At 35.6% G+C, this 24393-nt stretch overlaps 1 protein-coding gene across 1 annotated transcript; it reads left to right on the top strand.

Moving 5' to 3' along the window:
• The first annotated feature begins 479 nt into the window (after nucleotides 1–479).
• On the top strand, nucleotides 480–22579 carry LOC149413774 (uncharacterized). Its single transcript, XM_089644464.1, has 14 exons — nucleotides 480–707; nucleotides 2774–2953; nucleotides 9223–9379; nucleotides 10506–10633; nucleotides 10714–10842; nucleotides 11111–11231; nucleotides 11484–11638; nucleotides 13482–13629; nucleotides 14469–14606; nucleotides 15038–15145; nucleotides 17095–17318; nucleotides 19875–20055; nucleotides 20141–20322; nucleotides 22403–22579. The coding sequence occupies exons 1-14, from the start codon at nucleotides 480–482 to the stop codon at nucleotides 22577–22579; spliced, it is 2256 nt and encodes a 751-aa protein (XP_089500590.1).
• The last annotated feature ends 1814 nt before the right edge of the window (nucleotides 22580–24393 follow it).

The raw sequence follows: 24393 nt of genomic DNA on the forward strand, positions 1-24393 counted from the left end.
AGGTAAAGTCACAAGGAGGAAATCCATAATTGGTTTTATTTTACTATATAATACTTATGTACAAACTGATTAAATGTAAACTGTCGATTTCCCAAAAATGAATAAATAAAATAAATAAATAAAAGAACAACTTGATAACAATTGATATCTATATATTATAAGTGGTGACAGTGTTTTTTAAATTCGTTTTAACTTTATCAGGATTAGAGGGAGGTTCAATCTTAATTTTTTCTCAGAATTTGATAAATTCATCAAATTTCAAAGCTAAAATTCAAGTTCTATAAAGGTTCTATTCAAGTTCTGTTTTCATTTAAGTTATGTGAAACGACTGTGCAATAATGATGTATTAACAAAACATGAATGTAACGTTTACAGAGCTTGAAAATTCACGTTGAAATCTGATGAATTCGACCATCTTGTGTCGGTTAGGTTAGGTTAGATCAAGTTGGTAGTTGAATCAATACAAATTTTCAGCAGAGATGTCCCTCAGTCGTGGCTCAGATGTGGCCATGAACGAACTAGGGATGGAGCCGATTCCCTTCAGCGACAAGACGCGGCCAGAGAAGGAGAGGAGAGCAGTCCAGCACAGCATCCACTCCATCTCCTGGAGGTGGCCCGTGTTCATACTGCTGGGAGGATGTTTGGCCTTTTACATTGTGCACGTCATCGACCACACTCTGCCAACTGGAGTCACTGAAGAAGAAGCGGTAAATTAATTAATGTTACTTCCCGTTACATACAACACAATACCTACTCTAATATAAATTCGAAATCTTAACGACGTAAGTAAAGAAGACGTGTACACATCAATTCGGCGTGTGGCCTCAGCATATTGTACGTACCTACGGTCGAATTTAACTCAGCAGAACTGGAAAATGGATATTTCCGAGGGTTGTATTTTAAATCATTCTGATGAACATATTACTAAAACCTCAGATGTTTCAAAATAAGTTCCTCGGGAAGATACTATTTATCGCATAGAAAAATGAAATCTGGTGCTTTCCTTATATATTGCTTAAAAATCTCTTCGAATTTGTCGTATTCCGGTTAAAAATAGGACTGAAGGCCTTTATAGAATGAATTGACAGGTTTCCTAATAAACTATCAGTAAAACACAAATGTGTGAAATAGCGATGTCATAAAAATTCTAATATTTTCGCATTTCGTCATTGTGTACTATCAGGACAAATGCAGGTGCATTACCACGTGTTCTGATAATTATGTAATAACTTAACTTAATGGTGTATTTGTAAATTTTACTGTTTTATAAGATAATGTGTTTACGTGTTTTTTTTTTAAAGTGACTTATAATATACCATAAGTATTTTCCTAGTGCCTCCTTGGTCGAGGGGTAAGGCTCTCGAAAAGCAATCCAAAGGTCGCGGTCAATCCAAAAATCCCAGCGTGCGAAAGATAATTTTATTTGCGAATTTGTGTTATTTTACAACTTATTCACTAGAAATAATAATAGCATGCTTGCGGCACGTTCCAGAGTGGAAGATACTCACAGTATCGCCCTTTTTTATTTGTATTAGCTACACTCAGGAGGCCCTGCGGAAAATAATTTCCCTCAGGGACTTTGTCATCTTTGAGGATGTTGTGTGGAGGGTCTATTTAGGAAAGGAATGATGGGAAATTCTGGGGAAAAAAAAAGTACGAGGGGTGGGTAGGAACCTGGGGGTCAGCATGTCCTGGGGTGACGGACGTATGAATCCATCCCTTTTACTGCAAGGGTGTGGGGAGGTCGACAGATCTCACTCAACAAGTTTCTCCCAATTCGGCCTGCTAAGTCACCAAAAGTAGCGAACCACTTGGGTTGGCCTACTGCAGAAGTGTTGGTTATCCTGTGGCAGCAATGTGTGTGAGTGTATATTTGTAATTTACGGTGGCTGCCCGAACCGTAAATTGTGTTCAGGGGATTGGAGATCGAAACGAGTGTCTGCAGTATTAATTAAATTTATTCGAGAGGACGAATATTACAATTTTACAGAACGCGGAGACGGTGGCAGACAAAGTAAAGAGAGTGGCGGTAGGATCGAAGGTTGAAACAGGAAAGAAGATTTCTCTTCTCGTGCTCGCTTGCGTCTAGCGGCGGATTAGTTCGCGTTATTATTGCCACATGTGGGAGGAAATAAAGTAGTCCCACATACCTCCCTACCAGCGTCTCCACGCGATACAAAGAAATGTAACACATATTTACAGTATTTATGAACACTTTTCTATAATGTCATGAAAAATTATAAAATAAAAGTTCAGTTTTATTTACTATATTTTACATTAATCAAACCTTTACCCTATAACATACGAGAAATGAAAGTAAAGTTTTTATTTAACTAGGGTGTTAAATTACAATATAAAGTACATACTGTGTATTATTATTGCGCTCGGTTTACAAAAGAAAAATAATAACAATAATAAATAATAGTGACTCAACGCCGACGCTGCATAGTAACACAATGCGCAAATTTAGGTGGTGTAAGACCACCATTCAGAAATGACTTTAGGCTTGTTTTGTCCCCCACCTTCCTCTTTCCCATATCCTTCCTCTCCCCATCACCTTCAGCCACACAATACACCCCAATTGGGAGTTTTAAAATCTCACTGCCTAAAGACGGTTGGGAGCAGTTGGGACTCTTGCACGGTAATCACTTAAAAGGTAACTGTCGAATACTGGAGCCATTTCTATAAACCTATAAAAATCATTGTTATCTTTTGAAACGGTTCCGATGATGACGATCTTGATGGTGCTAATTCTTTGAATCGTATATTTCAGTTGGCCAACAATCGCTTATTCAGCGGCGTGAGATCTCGCAACTCCCTCCGCAGACTGACCAGCATGGGTCCGAGGGTGGTGGGCACCTACCAGAACAAGGTCCTGGCACCAGCCATCCTGCAAGACGAGCTGAGGTTAGCCAAGCTGCAAGCGCACAGCTCCCAGTTGCTGCAGTACGAGGTGAGTACAATATCAGATATTATAATAATGCACGATATACTTTGCATTTGTACTTAACCCTTCCACACCGGAGGGTAACACACGAAGGGTATTACACTTCCCCAAACGAGAATGTTGTGCGATATCTTATGTAGTCTCTTTCTAGAAAAACTATTCGGAATTCGATCTGAAATGAAGAGATGTATCCCGTTAATGTTTGAAAAAGATTTATTTATTGTGTAAAACAGTGATTTCAATGACATTTCACAACTTTTACTATGAATAACAAACATACGGACACATTAATCAATTACGTGCATTAATTATATCAGTTGCGATGCAGGTTAGTGTTAAAAATTCACTGAGGTTTGGCTGAAAACAATTCTATCTCAGAAGAAAGGTGGTTTAATAGCGTCATTCTACCCCAGTGGCGTGATCATTGATAGGTAAGTCCTGCCTCTTGTAAAAATAAAAAGCCTGTGCTGCCTAGCACTGGTGAAGTTATCGGGGACATAAAAAGTAATACGTATCAGGACTGAAAATGTGTCCATTGATCAGCTATATATATTAAATTCCGGCGACTCGTCTCCTCTCCCCCGGATCCCCATTACGTTTTTGAAATCCTCGCAGCAAACGATCCACGAGTGCGATCGTAAAGGGAGCATTTACTTTTGATGATAAACACAAGACGTCCGATTAAAACGGTAGTTAGGTACCAAAAAGCTAATATCTGAGTGTTACTGGAAAGGGCAAAAGGAATGTTAAGAGACACGATCGATCCGCGGTATGTGGAGGTCCCTAGTGACCCCCATTCGGGTGATTCGGGTATTTTTTACCTTCAGGAACGTAAAGGTTAATCAAACGCTTTTTAATTACTAATAACCAAACATATTTGTAAACTTTCACCCACAACAGAAACTAAATCCACTGATTATCTGCTCTGTGACCGGAGATACACTCTCTTTGTCAAACACTGTCTCTTTAATTATCTACTTTTAAATAGTTATACAGAGTTCTTGCCTATATTTCGTGTTTACTTCATAGATTTACCTCAATGACCTGTAAGGGTTTTTTAAACAGTTACTTTTCTTTAGTAGACTTGACTCTAGTAATAATAATTAACTAACTTTTGTGTATCATATTAATAACATTATCAATAAGGCTCTTAAGACTCTTGGATTTTTTTTGAGAATTTCAAAAGACTTCAATAATTTAGGCACATTTATCATGTTGTACAAAACCCTTGTTAGATGCCAACTAGAGTATAACTCTACGTTATGGTCTCCCTATTACAATATTCATTCCGATAACATTGAAAAGATTCAACATAAGTTCCTGAAGTATATAAACTATAAATTGCATATTCCTGTAGAAAACATTGATTATAACTACTTACTAGATAAATTGTCCATATTAAAACTTTCTGAAAGAAGAATAAACACAGATTTAATAGTATTACATAAAATACTTCATTACAAAATTGACTGTCCTGAGTTACTCCAATTAATCAGCATCCACATACCCAAAAGATCTTGCCGAAATTTACTACCCTTTTATTTTTACAACACCAGGACACTGTCTTATCAAAATTCCCCGATTCCAAGACTTCATGGTCTCGGAAATAAATACTTTGATCTGGGAGATATATTTCATCTTAAAAATAATCAATATAAATATTGTTTATTTCAATTCTTTTATATATCGAGACACAAATAGACATCTATAATTTCCGCAATATATATATATATATATATTTATTTTTTATTTTGAATATCTATTTATGTGAGACTTCTTATCATTTTTACCAATGTATCTTATTTTATTATATGCTTTTGTTGTAACATTTAATATTTTTTCTTTTTTCGTTGTATTATGTTTCCTTTATTGTTTTAATTTTGTAGAATTTATAATAACTGTGATACTCAACTATTAAACTTTGTAGTGTGTAAAAGCCCATAAGGGCGTGTAATAAATAAATAAATAAATAATTACACTTTCATTTCACATTTGAGAAGATATTTCAAATAACCTAGAGTCGATTAATGTTGGAATTAACTACATGCTTATTCAGCTGTTGAACATCGTCCACCATTTAAACGTCATTCATATTTAGACTGTAACAAACATTATGATGTGATATAATTATGTACCTAGTTTAACACGAGACAATACCTTAAAATATAGCCAGAATCATAACGACCTAAGTGAAGCAGCCCTCCACAAAAATATGCGACGCGCGGCCCTGGTCTATGCCCTATCAAATCTTTAAAATAAAGTCGACGTAAGTAGTGAAGTGGCGTAAAAACAATATTCGGCACGCGGCTCAGCGTAATGGACGCACCTACGGCCGACTTTGCCCTGGCAGGCCTTGAAAATCGATCTTTCGGTAGGGTTTATTTTAATTATTTCGGATGAACGTATTACTAAAATTTAAAAAAATTTCTACAGGGATCACTCGGAAAGTTACTAATTCATCGTCTAAAAAAATAATATCTGGTGCTTACGGCAAATTTTATAGTTTAAAATGTTTTATAAAATTTACAAACCGTTTTATATAAAATATTTTAATGGTATATCTTACATCCGTAAGGAACTCTTAAGACGCATTTAAGATTTTAGTAATGCGTTCATCAGAAGTAATTAAAATGTGAGCGTCAAACAAATCCGCGGCATTAGAGTCTTATGTCGCCTTAAAGATCAGTTAAGAGGAAGCTACAAGATAAAAATGTGTATATTCTTAGTATACCTTATATTGTAGGTAATAGGCATTAAAATCACTTGACAAACGTAGTCTAGAAACGTTCGATTTCAAGCACAAAACTGATTTTTATTTATTTTGTAAATAATTTTATAACAAAGCAAAAAAGCTAATCAAATGAAACTGTCACATATAATCTTAGCTATTACACTGTATTTTTTTAAAGTTGTTTCCTTTACGCGTTCATACATTTCTATTGAAAAAATGTTTTTTTTAGTAGTTTACATTTATATTTTTTACTGAGTAATTTATTTTTTTATTTGTATTTTACTCAAGCGAAACGATAGTAAAACCTTCAATTTATCTAAAGCATATTTTTTGGTATTCATAATGTACACCAATTCGTTATAAAGATTAATCAAAATAGTCATTTAGCATTAAGCTTCGCCTTAAGTGCTCCATTTGCAAACATGCATTTCGCCAATATGCAGTGAGCGAAGAACCAGCTTATCCGCCCAGCGCCTCCCCAAAATATTCATAATACAAGAATGTTATCAACTGAATCATAAAACGTATTTTCCCGCTTATGAATAAGTGTTTCGAATTCTTTAAGCATATTATTTATTACCCGGTTGTTTTTTGGTTTTTATCAAGTTGTCTCTCTATCTTCACCATAAAATACGACTAATCGCGATATATTATATGACTGTGGTCCAAAAGGTCTAGTTACGGTACCTACTTAATATAGGTAACGAATAAACTACTTATTAGGTTTGTTTGGTAATAAAATAAACAATGGTTACATATCTTGGAATCAAATTTTTTAATTCATTACCAGAAAGTCTCCGAAATACAAATAACAACAAAGATTTTACTTTACGTTAAAAAACACAACTGAAAATATAAACTGAATACTTTGGCATTTTACTTTAAAAATAACGAACAAAATGACACTTCCACCATACATGTACAAAAGCCTCGCTTTGTTATGGTGGTACATCTTTTGCCTCACTCATAATAGATAATACGGAGGGATAAGAACGATGATAAGATGGTAAAAAACGTTACTCATAATCATGCGCATGCTTACTGCGTATACCAGCCGCAATAGCGCAGCATTAGTGGCCGACAGATTCTTAAACCGCCGAACCCCAGGATTAGGGACGTATTCCTACGATATTAAGACGATATGTTTGACTGGACAAATATCGTTAAATAAAATGTAAAAAGCAGTAATACCCACTGGCAGCACTACCAAAGGTATATTTTAAATCGAAATATCGATTTACCAAAGCAAATACGAAACGCTCCATCAAATTGGTGAAATTTCGAAGCAATTCAAAGCACACTGGGACAATGATATCGCAAATGCCATTTGAAGAAACGTGAAGATAGTAATTAAACGCGATATGCGAAAATGACCGTATTTTGAGGATTGTAACAAAGTTGTACAAGTCTAAAATAATCTTGCATGAGTAAATACTTTAACCCGATCAGTATACGACCCTCTTCATCGTATAGCTATGTATACCAGCACTGCAGCGGCGTATTAGGGAATATTTATAAGTAAGACTGTATGCATAAAATTATGGGAAAAAATTACTATACCATTAGATAAAATTTAAAAAATATTAATCTAAACATTTTTGCATAAATATTTTGACATGAAAGGTGTTTTTTGGTATGTTTTAAGCTTTGAATTGGTTATTTTCGTATTATTTGTTTGTTTGCTTCACTATGTAGACGAGGAATCGGCCAATAATCTGTTTGTGAACAGTGACATTGAAATAGGTCCATACGCCTAGTGTGGGTACCTAGTGTAAGCCGAGTGGGTACTCTTAATATTAAGGCGATGCACTACGTCGTGTAATATTTTAAATCGAGCCGCTATCAATAACACCCCTTACGTAGATGGCGATAAGGTTTAAATTCCGGTTTAACACCATCCGCCTGTTTTGATTTATCCAAGAAAAAAACTTGTCCAAAAAGTGCCTTTTATTTTATTTTGTGGATGTTCAGGCATAAATATTAAATTTTTTTCCGATCATTTTATAAATAACTTAATTTGCAACATCATAAAATAAAATCATAACCGAAAATGGGTTCGTTAATATGAGATTTTGAACTGTAAAGCAGTTTTCATAGGCCTTATACATTATTTTTTTCTGGGCTTATAAAAAAAAAAATCTAAAAAATACTCGATTGTTTTAAAGGCCAAGATGTATTCTACTCGCAGTATTTAATTAAAGCATCTGTAACATTTCTAGGCGACCAAATTTTCAATCCAAAAACACATGATTTTGCATTACTACGCAGTGAATCACCTTAACCCTAGATTCATAACCTTATCTAAGAGGAACATTATTCATAAACATTCGTCTCACAGACGACTAAATTTAAGTGACGAGTTTTGGGGTACTTGTAAATAAAATAAATAAATTAAGTATGGCACTCTTTAATATGTTTAATTAGGTAACAAAAAAAATAATAAACGAGTTAAAATTAAATTTCATCGGTACATTCCACACACATGAAGCCGCGATGGTCCATGCACATATACTTTTTGCATTGCTTGCATTGGAACCTTGTCATATGCCGTTTTTTTTATAATCACAATAACCACAAACCTTTTTTTGAGTACCACTTAGACCAGGTGTGGCAATGGTAGGCATTTCATCTAAAACTTCGGCGATTTTCCTTTTTAGGCATCTCTTCAAAGTTGGCATTTCGTGTCTTTTATGTAACCATGTCGTTATCACTGTCAGAATCTGTCGGGACCATTTCATCTAATTCCACATGATCTTCGACATCACTGATTTCTACATCCTTTTGCTGACTGGTAAAATCATCATCACCAGAATCAGAAAAACGATTCAAATAGTCATCAATTTGCCGATCATCTATTCTAAAATAAAATAAAAAGATTTTATGTAAAATACACACAATAATACATTTTGAACGATAAAATAAGATGTAACTATAAATAATAACTCATATAGAATAATATCATATACTTACTTTTACTCTGTATAACCAGAACTCATCAAAAACAATGTTTTCAAAATAACTTGCAGTCTCGTCAAAAGTTACACTATTCATAAACATTCGTCTCTCAGACGTTCAAAGGTCTATAGCTTGTCCACAATACTTCACTGCGAGGCAAGCACCCCCGCGTTTCTAATGAACAAGCGATCTAGGAAGGTACTTGAGAGGTCTCTTTCACTCGAGACACTAGAAACAAATTTACGTTTTGCGCGGTCTGTGGGACGAATGGTTATGAATCTAGGGTTAAGTAGACTCAGGAGTTCGCAACAGTCGAATAATGGTCTTCTGTTAGACATGACAATGACAATCAACCCCAGTAACCAAAACAACCCAATGATAAACATGGTTGAGAAAATGATGAAGAGGTTACCCATCGATGATATGGGGGTAATGAAGATCTGCCGGCTTCGGGTGAGGGAGTTGTTTCAGTGAAGCTGATATCCATACATGAAGAAGAACATTCGAAATTTGTCGATCAATATTTTGATTTAGCTATATTATCCAGTTCTAGCTTTACGACTGTTTACGTAAAATGTATCACTTTCAGGTTCAAAAAGGTAGCGGAGCCTACACCCTTGAGTACAAGCCGCGATTCACCAATATTTATGAAAACATCCAGAATGTTATTGCCAAACTGGAAGGATCCAACCCCTCGCACAGCATTCTCCTCAACTGTCATTACGATACTGTCCCTACAAGCGATGGTAAGGATTACTTTTAGTATTAAAAATGTATTTATTTTGTACTAACTGACGTGTACCCAGCTTTGCTCGAATTTTCTCTTCTTTCAGTAAATATGCTATCCATGTATTAAATATTTAAACCTTCCGGAAGAAATTCTCTGAATGATAGTGAAAACCCTATCAAATTCCCTTGCATAGTTTAGAAGATGCACACAAAGAGACAAAGGCGGATAGTGAGTTTGTTTTATACTATTTAGAGATAATAACCAATATTTTGTCACGATGTCGGAACATGTGTTCCTAAAAAACATTTTCGCGTTTCGTCATTATGTATTATCAGGTAATATCGCAGGTAAATGAACACGAGTTGATATTATATTGTAACGAATTTAGTAAAAGTTTATCAGGAAACGGCCTGTAATCACGTTTTTAGTTCATTGTGATTTGGGATGTTCTGGGATTTTCCCGAACGTTACAGACTATTCCCGAACATTCCACAACATTCCAGAGTGTTCCGGGATGTTCTGGAATGTTGTGGAATGCTCTCGAATACTCTCGAATATTCTGGACTGTTCTAGAAATTTCTGGAGGACGAAACTTTCAGCCCTTATATCTTCAAAAGTACGTCCTTCAGGTAAAAACGGGAACCTTTTTCGTAGATGGGGGATAGAGGGCTACCACTTCATATAACACCCTTGATCGTACCGGAACTCATTTAAGAGTTTTAGCGGCACACACATTGTACACTTGCTTTTATAATATATATCGATTATGCCATATAAATTATGTAGCGATGACTATTACAAAGGACTAGGAGATAAAAACCCGCTGCCGCGGTTTGAAAACTTTAACGGTTCTATTTGAAAACCACAGAAGGCGCCACTTCCATTGTGATTGCAATCCTAAAGTGTACAGTTATTAAAATAATAATACTATTAGATGCGCAGGAACACAAAAAGTAGTTTTTGTAAAGACGGGAAGGAAGCATTTACCTAGCAATGAACAAGAATAAAAGAGTTATAGGAAAAAATCACTACGTAATCAAAATTTCAATTGTGACAACGACGTGCGAATGTTATTACAATTTGTAGGCCTTATATAATACTGAATGTGATTTTACTAGATAAACACAGAATTCATTTTTCAGGTGCATCTGATGCCGCCATAGCTTGTTCCGTGATGCTGGAGTTAGTGAGAGTGCTCACGCAGTCCGAAGTACGTCTCAAACATAATGTCATTTTTCTGTTCAATGGCGCGGAAGAAGTTTCACTACAGGTATAACAATATTTATTAGTTTTAAATCAAATTTGATAATGTTATTATTGCGAATACCTATACCTTCATTTGAATTGCAGGCTTCTCACATGTTCCTGACACACAGATGGGCCGAAACTGTTCGAGTATTTGTGAACTTGGAAGGAGCTGGACTTGGTGGTAGGGCTATACTGTTTCAGTCAGGGCCCGATAACGCTTGGCTCTTCAAAGTAAGAAAATATTTAACTTATTCAAAATACTGGCGTCCCACAGGGATCTGTTCTGTCTCCAATATTATTTTAGTTCCACATTAATGAGCTTCTATCGCGTGCACCAACGCTGCAGGAGATAAAACATTTCATTACAGATTTTGTTTGATAAGTCTGTTTCGTTAATAATAATCACATTACAACAAAAGTTTATTATTCTGTAGTAAAATGGTTAATTTTCGGTTTTTCAAATTTCAAAGCATACAATAAAATGAGACGTTTGTTTCAGTACTACGCTCGTTCTGCGCCCCATCCCCATGGAATGATTTTTGGCGAAGAACTTTTTCAGAGCGGATTCATTCCTTCAGACTCGGATTTCAGAATATTTAGGGACTTCAAAAAGATTCCTGGTAAGTTTTTTGTCATGGCGTATTTTACACACAACATTTTATAAGTTTTTAAATCCACCGGAACAAAATATTATTTAGGTATGTTGTAAATATCTATATAAATTTGAGTGTATTATTCATGTTTAAAACTATACCGACACTGTTTTTAAAAAGTAAATAGCTAAAAAGATCGTATATTATCATCGTTTGCTGTTGTGGATTGTATTGTTGTGAATTGTGTTGTAGAGTATTTTAAATAAAAATGGTTTGCAGGTTTGGACTTTGCCTTTGGCCGCAACGGGCATGTCTACCACACCGTATACGACAAGGAGGCTTACATCCCCCTAGGAAGCCACCAGCATTTGGGAGACAACATACTCGCTCTCCTCCGACTCCTCGGACACGCTCCAGAATTAGAAGATTTAGAGGTTAAACTTTTCAAACATTGTGGCTTACCATACACATAAAATAACAAGCAACGGAAATCTAAAATATGTGCAGGCCCATAGACATATGAATATTAGTAGACCTGCCCTAAGTGATTAAAAGCGTATTATCCCCACTCCCCATACCGGTTCCATTGGAGCCGGCTGTGCTCGCGTATGGCCTCAAGTGAAATTTGAAAACGTGACGTCATCATTCTTGTGCGAACTATGGTCGAGGCATCATCGGTTCAATTTACGAAATAACACGGCAAAATGTTGACTTGTACTATGAAAACTTGTAAAAGTAGATGTGAAAAAGAGAATAAACTCAATTGTCGTATTACATTCCATATATAAGCAATATTTTACTTTATTTTAAGCATATTCACATCGTATAATATGAATCAGTTGTTACTATCACATCGAGAAACGTCTGGACGCGAAACACAAAGCTGGTTGGTTGCTGGGAAGTAAATTATGAACATTTATAAAAGTGTCTTAACTAAATACTTAAACGAAATATTCGACTCTGAAAATAGAACCGAATTTTTTTGCCGAATTTGGACTTCGCAAATTTGTTCATAACGTGGCGAGTAATTTGCGCTCCCATGTAAAAATGTCTATTCATTCAAAAGCAGATTTTAATTTTAAGAAGTAAATGGTGATATTATAATGCGAGATGCCTATTTACTGTCAGATTGATTTATTGACGAATCACAGTCAGCTTCACTCCCTTCGTTCTTCAACAGTTGATTTTACCCCTCGCCATTATCTTCTCGTCTATTAATTCCTATGTCTGTGTGCAGGCCTTATTATGGCACTTTTTGGATTTGAAATAAGAACATGCTTGGCTCTTATCGGGATGTCATTTATCCAATTCTTACGTATCCCTAACCATCACCTTGCTGGAAAAGTGTTTGAAATTTGGAGCCATGGAAAGAAAAAAAATGCGATAATTCGAATGCATTTGTTTTGAAAACAGATGAGGGATTTGGACTACAATGGGACTACCTTAGAAGCAAGCTATTAGTATTTTTCGTGTACGTCATATGTACATAATATTTGAAAAGAAGGCAGTTGACTATCTTTAAATAGCACACTATTGTTGAATTACTTATTCGTTTTGTTGTGGTGTTAATTACCTCGAGTAATCACGGTGGAACCCACTATTTTATGATTGTGTCGAGTGCTTTCATTGCATTTCATTTCGTCTCATTTAAATTATTTACAGCCCACTTTCATATTTAACTGAAGCTGTAATTCGTAATCATATTCCGATGTAACAGGCACAGAATATTGATTCAGCAAATACTGACCTATATAAAAGGAAAGTGGAACATAAACACAACACTAGGTTCACAAAAAATGAGGGCATGCTTGCTTGTACCCATCTTGTACCAAACTACAAGAATAAATACGGACAGCGAGCCCTGGAGTATAACGTGCCCATACTATTCAACATGTTACCAAATAATATCAACATTTGTGAATTACCAACTAGATTCAGATATATACTGAAAGCAGGGCATCTAAGTAGAAATACTTTATGCTGGGTGATTATATTAATTTTTAATTTTTATTCAATGTATAGTATAACAATTTTAGTATTAATGTGTCAATAATAATAATCTCTATCTATCCTTGTATTTCCATTGTTATTGAACTTGGTTGAAACCGGTCCGGTCTGTAAGTAAGCAAGTGCAATAAAGTTTTAAATGGTTTTCATTATACTCACTATGATGAAATTCTAAAAAAAATATCTTTCAAATTACCAACGCTCAAGTACATGTACTCAAATTAAACCCAACAGGCATTGAGTAAAACTATTTATTTTCCATATTCCCAGGACCACAAGGAGGGGCAGATGGTGTACTTCGACTACCTGGGCTGGTTCATGCTCAGTTACTCAGAAGAAGCCGGCATCGCCATCAACTTCATCGTGTTTCTGTTGACAGTCATCAGTATGGTTGTTTTCGCTGGACGCTTGGCTCAATGTAAGATATTCATGATGATTATAGACTTGGACTCCCCAATATTATGAACCCAAAACATTTTATTTATTTATTTATAAAGCGGTTTACATATAATTTCCGTGAGCACTTAGGCCATAGGCCCATTGGGCTATCTTCCATTTAACCTCTCTCCTTTAACAGTAACCTGGTTCCTTTTATTAGTTCACCAGGGTTGTCATTGTATATATGGCTATGTCTTCTGGTTCTACAATCTGTCTTACCAGGTCTTTTCTCTCCTCTCCAATCCCCCTTGGTTCCCTGAGGACCTCACAAAGGAAGAGAGCCTCATCTTTCCTTTCCACTCCCCTTTGGTTCCTTGAAAGCCCCACAAGTGAATAGTTCACGGAGGTGGCCTCATTTCTCATTTCCACTCCTCCTTGATTCCCTAAAGGTACCGCTAGGAAAGAAGATCTTATCTCTCCTTTCAACTTCTCCTTGGTTTCCTGAGGGCCCCACGTCGAAAGAAACCACTCCCCCTTGGTTCCCCGAGGGCCTCAGGAAGGAAGAGGGCCTCATCCCTCCTCTCCACTCCTCCTTGGTTCACTGAAGGCCCCAGGAGGGAAGTGGAAGTTTTCGAATGGTCCAATTTTCTTTCCATGCCCCATAGCCCCGAGTGCTGGAGTAAGGTCTAAATATTCCGAGATGCAACCCTTTTCCTCGGAGGCACCGCTCGTGACATTGTTCCCCAAGTCATTCAGCCTGAGCACAGTAGCTCACACCTTAACTTGGGATGGCTATTGCAGGTTGTGTTTCCACTACCTGAGCGATGGGTTTGCCACACTCCCTACGCTAACCCAAAACATTAATTTAATTTGTTTTAGGGCAATGGCTGCCACAAAGTATGGGGGAAATGGGAGAAATCTGGGACAAGACATTCAAATCCAAGGATTCTAAAAAGGACGACTTGAACTACTCGCACGTGGGTCCTCTGAAGGAAAGCTCCAATCGTGGTGACCAAGGTAACTATTATTGATTGTTCACCTTAATAAAATGTACGTCGGTATACTCATCATGAATCTTCAATAAGAAATAGAACATTGTACGTAAGATAGATGTTTTTAAATTATTACCCGCGATTTTTGTACTGTTTTGAAATTATTCTGTCCAGGGATATGTTCCATTAAAAATTCTGATAAGTACTTAAAACAAATTTACAAGGCCAGAAAATATAAAACTTATAAATAAAACCATCAAATTGATCTCTCTTTTCTACGCAGAATATATAATATAAGAGATCAAATAATTTCGAATCTTTGCTAACTCTCTGAAAAATATCCCCAAAACTGAATTTTGTGTGGGTATCCAATTTTAACGATATTATGGATTGAAATTTTGTTTATTATTTCCATGTTGACTACTTATGAAATTTCTTCCACCAATGCACATTCAGGTGGAAATACAAAGGAAATCGACAATGGGACGACCCCAGCGGAAAACGAAGGCAGAGACGTTAAATTAGAAACCCCGAGCTTGCAGAGTGAATTCTTTAAAAAATTCGGTAAATTTTACAAATTATTTAATCATTCTTCAGTTTATCCAATCTACTTTATTTACTATCTTATATGTGGAACTCATTTTCTTTTGTGTGCTTATTTGATTTTCGGCTTAATGTAACTTTTATTTACCAGTCTTTATTTATACCACTAATTGTACATCTATTGTCCTTCTTTTCTCTTCTCTTCAAAAACACTTATTTATTTTTCTCCTAGTTGTTGATCTCCAGCTTTGGGTTCCGGTTTCCTTCACCACATAAATCTCTTACAAATATTACACTATTTTTTTTTAAAGCGGAGAAGGTTTACACGTAGTTCCCGTGATCACTTAGGCCATAAGCCCATTTTGATATCTCCCATTTTACCTCAATCCTTTAACAACAACCCAATCCCTTTAATAAAGTTTACTAGGGTTGTCATTGAGTATGTTGCCATGTCTTCTGGTTCCACTGTATGTCTCCCCAGGTATCTGAGCCTAGTTCCCACCAGGGCAGGACATTGGCACTATAAGTGAATTGAAGTCTCTTCATCCTCTTCACTTTTTTTGCATCTATTGGTGTTTTCCACTCCCAATATCTGCATGTATCTCCTGAGATAGTACACTATCTACGCTAGTTGAATTTTTTCGTTGGGGAATATTTCTATTTCAGTGTACTTTTTCCGATTTTTAATGATTACAATTTTTTTACAAATTAAAAGGAATATTGTCAATAATATAGTAAATTTCAGCTTTGCGTAACAAAAATTGAACGTATTTCAAAATAAAATGCCGTTTTAGAAACTAGATTCTTTCAGATTGATTTTATTACAAATCGACACGTATTTAAGAATATTATTTTTCTTAATTCAAACATAGATAAGTTGTTGTTATATTACCGTTTTACATTAAACTAAAACATAGAGGGTTTTCCAATAAGAGGTGTTATTTTGAATAGCCCGCTATTTCGGTAGATGTTACGTTTGAAGCTGTCATTTTTTTAACATTTGACAAGTAGAAACTACGCCATTAATAAAAATGGAACGATACACGCTTCAACAACGCATTGAAATTATTAAAATTCACTTGAGTGAATCAAATTCAAATCATCTTGAGCGATGAGGCCCATTTCCACCTCGGTGGCTTCGTCAACAAGCAAAATTGTCGCATCTGGGGCTCGGAAAACCCAAGAGTTAATTTTGAAAAGCCTCTCTATCCTCAACATGTGACTGTTTGGTGCGGTTTATGGTCCGGCGGAGTCATTGAATCTTACTTTTTCGAAAATGAGGCTTGAGTAACAGTTACGGTGAATGGATTGCGCTATCGAGAGATGATTAATGATTTTTTATGGCCGGAATTGGATGGTATTGATCTGGACAAAGTTTTCTTTCAACAAGACGGCGCTACGTGCCACACAAGCAACGAAACCATTGACCTTTTACGATTGAATATCAAAATAACACCTCTTATTAGACAACCCTGTATTTAGTTAGACAAAGGTACTATAAAAGTTAAAGTCACTTGACAAGTTTTTTCAAATGCAAAATTTTGTTTCACAGAATTATTTCAAATTTTTCGGGAGCGTCCATTGTAAATTTTTGTATGCAAACTGAAAGCGCAGTATTCTCTCTTAGCACTGTTTAAATCATATTTCTCACTATAATTCAAAATGAGGTAGCATCACTTTTATGAGACCGTGTCAGGCTGGGAGATATATATATCCCAAAAATACTCTACTGGTGTTTATTGTCTGTGATGAATATCTCCCAAAATTGCCCACGGGGTTAAAAAAAGCCTGATTCAAGAACAAATTCTAATCTTCTTTAATTATTCGACCGATTAATTAAAGTATCCGAAAAGACGCTTATCCCAGGATAAACAATTTTCAAATGAATATTTCTATGATTTACAAATGTTCGATGACAGTTTAAAGTAATATTTGAGTCTTATAATATATTTAAGTTTGAAAATTTCCAGGGGCCGCATGGAAAGAGATGTCCTACTCGCTTATAGCCAGGTGCATTGGGATGCTGTTGGGAGTGCTGGGCGCAGTTGTAATGGCCTATTTCATCGACGGGGTGGCAACCCTGACTATGCCTTGGTACTCCAACGTGTGGACGATATTTCCGCTGTTTTGGTGCCCCTGTCTCTTCGGCTACGGTTTGCTGCCTATGGGTATGGATTGGTGGAGAAGGAAAAAGGTACGAGAATTTTGATTTGAATCTAACTCACAGTAGTGGAATAACTTCTACATAGGAGTGGAATATGAATATCTTCGTATTTACAGAGTGTTAATTAAGGCCCCGTAGTAAACGTTCAAAGATTGTTTGAAAATCTTCCTTTCAAATAATCTTACATTGAAATGATTATTGAACCTATTGAAAACTATTCAATCTATCCAGTAAGTACAATTTCTACCTAAAACATGAACGCAATATCCGGCTCGAAAAGGACCATTAACCGCAGTAAGCGTTCAAATATGGTTTGAAAGGGAGATATGTAAATACGAATGTTAGAGGGAGCGCGCTAATATTTAAAAAAAACCGATAATAATTTAGCGAAAATGGTGAAAATATTTAATAAAACACGATTCGTTTGAAATAGAGTAAAAATCTCTTGTCAAATGCTTTAGTTGCATTTAAAGATACAATGTGAATTTTTTCATACCTATAACATATTAAGGGCGGCTTGCACCAACTATCGCAAATTTTATCTTAAATTTTATTTAAGTAAACGAATTTTAGGGCGTTTTTGTTGTTTGTTTTTGGGGTGTTATGCCGTGTTGCGTGTCTCCACATGTGTGTCCACATCTTCGGATCTACCGGATCTGCCCTGATGATGGACACTGCAACGCTGTCCGAAACGTCGGCTGAAGAAGGAGTTAGCGCAACACGGCATAACACCCCAAAAACAAACAACAAAAATGCTTTTGGCCGTGAGAATCTAAAAACTTACCCGAATTTTAGGGCGGCTTGCACCATAAGTTAAATTTGGTTTAAATATCATTTTAAACACATTATTTGATTTAAGTCGACTTGGCGTCTTGCACCACAAAATTTATGTCGTTAAATGCGTTTAAAGAACTGTCAAAGTTAAATACCCAAAAGGGGCTGTTTAACCGAGTTAAACGTGTTTAGCTCTACTCATAAAGCAGTAATGTCATTTTTTAGTTTATCCCTTCGATTTCTGATTGTAGTTAAAATCTATCTCATTTTAATTTGTATTCAGAATGAACATTTGGGATTTGTTTTTTCACGATGATGGAGAAATTATAAAATTATGGAAATTATAAATAAATTTTACTTATATATATATATATATATAATATATATAAGTAGACCGTTTATAGTCAGAGAAGTAAACACAAGAACAAATTTATTTGAAACACTCAGTGCCAAGAAGTTTCAAAGAAGATTTCGTCTCAGTAAAGAAACGACATCATTATTAGTGCAAGAAATTGAACCTCAGTTAAAATTCAACACCAACAAAAAACATCAGCGAGGTGCTCGTAACTTGGAGCTATAATTTATTTATAATTTCTTCATCATCGTGAGTTTACAAATCCCAAATGTTCATTGTGATAAACTAAAAACTTTAACTATAAACTTTTAATTTATATTTTTTACTCCAAATAATGTCAGGAATCACTGGTTAGGTTAGGTTAGGTTAAATTTAGGGTGCATGTTTTGGCGTGTTTCCCGACTATGCACTGGTGCCAAAAGAATCAATGACGGTAGTACTTCGTAGCATCTTCCGTTGAAACACCGGTAGAACAAGGACGACATTCCCACCTGAAGCCTGTTAAGATAGGGGAATCTATCAAATGGACCACCCGTATCTGCACAGAGTCAAGGGTTTTTAAGTGTTTTTGGGCTCCAGACCAGTGGTGGCTGCCAAATTGTACAGTGGGGCTCACTTTCAATTTGTACAGCACTAAGCTATTAAAGTATTTGCGGGCTCTGTACATTACGCCCAGCTTCTAAGAGGGTAACTCGATTCTGGAATCGATGGAGCCCCCATGCCTGAGTTGGTCACTTAGAGTTACACCAAGCATATCAATAGAAGGCTTGTTAGGATTTCTCCTGTTGAAGAAGACTAGATTAGCAAGTTATGCTTATCCCTCTTGAGGTAACCGTCCATTCTCTGCATCAAAGCCCTCCGAGCTTTTGGAGTTTGTGTATCCTTTGGGGGCTTGTCAAACAAAAATCTGTCATGGACTGTACTGTCATCAGCAAAATAATCAATTGGTGCACACAACAAAGGGTCATTGATGTGCAACAAAAGCAAAGTCGGAGACAGAACGGATCCCTGTGGGATGCCAGCATTTATTGCATCTGAGGAATTCTCCCTCAAAAAGTCTACAATCCACGCACGTGGATGCGAAAAGTCCGAAGAAGGTTTGTTTGTTTGTTGACAAGTCCTCCGTGCCAAACCCGGTCAAAGGTTTTGGAAATATCAAGTGCAACGGTATGGGTCTTGCCGTAATGTTCCAGGCACAGTCCCCGAAATATACATCACATGTGCGGTCACAAGAGCGGTCGTTAATGATTTGGTTCTTTTCGAGGTATATGATCGCTATGGGGGCGGAAGTTGGCCTGGTTAGAGCGGTCACCCTTCTTTGGAATAGGATGAATGACCGCTGTTTTCCAACCAGCTATAAGAAATTGATTTAAGATAGCCTTGCTTAAGTGTTTGCACACACTTCTTTAATACAGGAATACTTTCGAGAGGAATTTTGAGAGGAAAGTTGTTTCCAGAATGGCCTGTCGGTGTCCATGACTGCCCAGATGAATCTAGTGACCGCGCAGTTCCCCTGGGCCCTCATATTGTCCATCATGGCTTTCTTCGGCATAAGGTCCGCCACCATTGTCATGTTTCCACTCCTGTTTTCTACCGTGTCTTTACTACTCATACACTTGACTCCACTATATCGCACAGGTAACAAACCAAATAATATGTCTGTGTCTTTAATTAACATTCCGTGTTTTTAAGAGATAAGTTTATTTATGGTTTTTTTTCACAGTTCACACGTGGACATGGGTATACTTGGTAATCCAAATCCCGGTCGTCATCTTCCAGATGTACGTAGCGCTGCTTGCCTACACGGTGTTTCTGCCCGTCATGGGGCGATCTGGCACTATCAATGGAGATCTTTACATTGCTGTTGTCACCTCGATACTGACCTTATATGTGACGAGCTCTGTGGTAGGTTTCAAATGCATTTCTAAATAATGTGGAAGTTTTCAAACGCAGTAAAGTGACACAACCATAACAATTTTGATCTTATATTTTTACATAAAATTGTAAATTATCAGTTGGATAGTCCTAATATAATGTTTGGTCACTTATATTATTAGATTAAGGTTCCATAGCATGTATTATTGTAACAATTATACTACGGTTTCAGGCTACAAATCTGTTATAAATAGATTAGACACCATTGGTAACACATTTCCATTGGCGCGATTTTTTGCTATTATGATACTATGCCAAGTTTGCAAAAACGTTTTGAACGCTTGTCATAATGTGTCATATGTATAGAACCTAAAGATATGAGATAAACATACACAACAGCTCAAGTTCGACTCTATCATAAGATTGTAACGATTAAATATCACAAATTAAAACATTAATGAGATATATTATAGACATAGACAAATCATACACTTACTTTCACATATTTTTTGGTTTCTTGGAACGGGCAATTTGCCTAATTAGGAACCAATAATTTCGACCTGATAAGGTACAATAATCAATAATCACAAAATATTTTAATTATTTCTTGTATATAACATATTGTACTGTGTGTAAATTTAAATGAATAAATAATAAATAAAAAAAACGTCGAAATCTAGGTGGATTCATTGGCCATAAATCGCAGTAAGCAGTTTCATATGTTTCAATGATAATATTTTATAAATGTAATGTATATATAAAACCAATAACTAATATGCCTTTATATAATTATAAAGCTGAATGTACTAATTAAACATTTTAGCAATGCATATTTCAACGAGAATATCTATATAAATAAAAATGTAGGTATATATTCGTTTGTTTAAAATCTTGAATCAACGAACATTATTCACCGATTGTTTTGAAATTTTTATACAACGTTGCATTCAAATAAGTGTGTGTTTTTATAAACCTATCTTAATATATGAACTGATTTCAATAAAATTTTGTGAATGTGTATGGTTAGTTCCAACTTGAAATATAAGATAGTTTTGGATCATTAATGTGTTGCATTAAGTCAATGTTTTTGAACCGAAACATTTTTTTTTGCAGGTTTTTCATCCAAAAATACGAATAACCACAAATTTTAACTTCGCTACAAAGAAGGCGGTCTGTGGCAGTACAACGTCTTATATCAAAAAATGCATTCCAGATGGTTGAGTTAAATTCTAACTGGTTTCTTATCTCAATATACATAAAAAATTTAGCCTGAGTATGTTTTTGGTCACAAAACTATAGATGTCACCTGTGACAGGTAAAAAAATGTTTTTTTTAAATCAGCGCCATCTGTTAGATGTAAAAGCAATACGCGATATTGTTTCTCTATCTGCACAGACAGGCTGAACCACAGCAACGCGTGGCGGGAAACAGCTGGTTTGAAATAAATAAATAAAAATGTAACAATTATTTTACAAGCAATAATTATTAGCCTGAAACACTCATCCACATTGAAAAATCTCCTGATAAAAGATACATGACGCCAACGGGACATGAACCCGTGTCCTTTCGATTTCCGGTCGACAGCTCTGACCACTGAGCTATGGCGGCTTATCTTTTATCCGCGAAATAATTCAATATATACTAGTGTTTCATTCAACAATTACTGCTTATTACATTTTTTCACCTGAAAACAACCAACTTTTTTTATATGAAAAAGGCATTGTAAGTGCTAACTCTCTCACAAGATGGCGTCGAGACAAATTGTCTACATTTTTTGGTGAAGATACTAGAACTTGTCAAATATTAATTATTATTAAAAAAAAAACAACTTTGTAATATGAATTATGTTTGTAATATGTATTTTTTGGTAAACTAATGTTTAAGACAAGATTTTTTATGCATAGCACAAAGGGTAACAATTATTTTACAAGCAATAATTATTAGCCTTAAACACTCATCCACATTGAAAAATCTCCTGATAAAAGATACATGACGCCAACGCCAATTGCTTGTAAAATAATTGTTACCCTTTGTGCTATGCATAAAAAATCTTGTCTTAAACATTAGTTTACCAAAAAAATAATAATTAATTAAAAATGTGTTTTCCCAGGTACCTTTCCTCAGCCTGATGAGGCGACCTGCCCTCGTGCTGGCTATACTGTTGGGCTGCGGCCTGGTCATGCTGCCCATTACCCTGACCACCTCCGTGGGCCACCCTTACAAGGCGGGCCCAGAGAACCCCGCCCCTCAGAGGTACTGGATAATGGTTGGTATTGCTTCTTCATAATCTTGTGTTAGTTTTTTATACCAACATAATATATTTTCATTAACGGTTTTCAGTGGCTTGGCATAATCAAACAATGTAAAATATATTGATTAATTGGTATCATTTGCTTTCAAAATTAAGATAGGAAATATATAAATATAGATATCGGAAAGGGGCGAAATTTCTTTAAGGAGCATATGAATCTACAGTCTTCACCAACAATAAGAGTTGTTGTATTTAAATGACATCTATAATAGCATAAAGATTAATTATTTTTTCATTAATTATCAAAAATTGTTTGAAACCACTGCAATAATAATAATGGACAACAATGTTGTGACAACAATTTTTCACTCTAGTATTATTAGCGAGAGTTTAAAAAGGGTGAATCTAGGTATACGAAAATTGCTTAAGAATAATGTTTCTCTACTGATGTCACTGTAACTCTCACATATAAGGTATCATTAGTTGCTGAAGAATAATGTTTCTTTACCTATGTCACTGTAACTCTCACATATAAGGTATCATCTGTTGCTGAAGAATAATGTTTCTCTACCTACGTCGCTGTAACTCTCACATATAAGGTATCATTAGTTGCTGAAGAATAATGTTTCTTTACCTATGTCACTGTAACTCTCACATATAAGGTATCATCAGTTGCTGAAGAATAATGTTTCTTTACCTATGTCACTGTAACTCTCACATATAAGGTATCATCTGTTGCTGAAGAATAATGTTTCTCTACCTACGTCGCTGTAACTCTCACATATAAGGTATCATTAGTTGCTGAAGAATAATGTTTCTTTACCTATGTCACTGTAACTCTCACATATAAGGTATCATCAGTTGCTGAAGAATAATGTTTCTTTACCTATGTCACTGTAACTCTCACATATAAGGTATCATCTGTTGCTGAAGAATAATGTTTCTCTACCTACGTCGCTGTAACTCTCACATATAAGGTATCATTAGTTGCTGAAGAATAATGTTTCTTTACCTATGTCACTGTAACTCTCACATATAAGGTATCATCTGTTGCTGAAGAATAATGTTTCTCTACCTACGTCGCTGTAACTCTCACATATAAGGTATCATTAGTTGCTGAAGAATAATGTTTCTTTACCTATGTCACTGTAACTCTCACATATAAGGTATCATCTGTTGCTGAAGAATAATGTTTCTCTACCTACGTCGCTGTAACTCTCACATATAAGGTATCATTAGTTGCTGAAGAATAATGTTTCTCTACCTACGTCGCTGTAACTCTCACATATAAGATATCATCAGTTGCTGAAGAATAATGTTTATCCACCTATTTCACCGTAACTCTCACATATAAGGTATCATTAGTTGCTGAAGAATAATGTTTCTCTACCTACGTCGCTGTAACTCTCACATATAAGGTATCATTAGTTGCTGAAGAATAATGTTTCTCTACCTACGTCGCTGTAACTCTCACATATAAGATATCATCAGTTGCTGAAGAATAATGTTTATCCACCTATTTCACCGTAACTCTCACATATAAGGTATCATTAGTTGCTGAAGAATAATGTTTATCCACCTATTTCACCGTAACTCTCACATATAAGGTATCATTAGTTGCTGAAGAATAATGTTTCTCTACCTACGTCGCTGTAACTCTCACATATAAGGTATCATTAGTTGCTGAAGAATAATGTTTCTCTACCTACGTCGCTGTAACTCTCACATATAAGATATCATCAGTTGCTGAAGAATAATGTTTATCCACCTATTTCACCGTAACTCTCACATATAAGGTATCATTAGTTGCTGAAGAATAATGTTTATCCACCTATTTCACCGTAACTCTC

Source organism: Hesperophylax consimilis, chromosome 21 (assembly GCF_061612785.1).
Source record: "Hesperophylax consimilis isolate HC1 chromosome 21, BYU_Hcon_1.0, whole genome shotgun sequence".
Classification (NCBI taxonomy): Eukaryota; Metazoa; Arthropoda; class Insecta; order Trichoptera; family Limnephilidae; genus Hesperophylax; species Hesperophylax consimilis.

Coding starts and splice junctions, on each gene's coding strand:
- LOC149413774 (XM_089644464.1), top strand. CDS start 480: ATGTCCCTCAGTCGTGGCTCAGATGTGGCCATGAACGAACTAGGGATG. Junction 10,843..11,110: donor ATAACGCTTGGCTCTTCAAA/GTAAGAAAATAT, acceptor CGTTTGTTTCAG/TACTACGCTCGTTCTGCGCC. Junction 15,146..17,094: donor TGAATTCTTTAAAAAATTCG/GTAAATTTTACA, acceptor GAAAATTTCCAG/GGGCCGCATGGAAAGAGATG.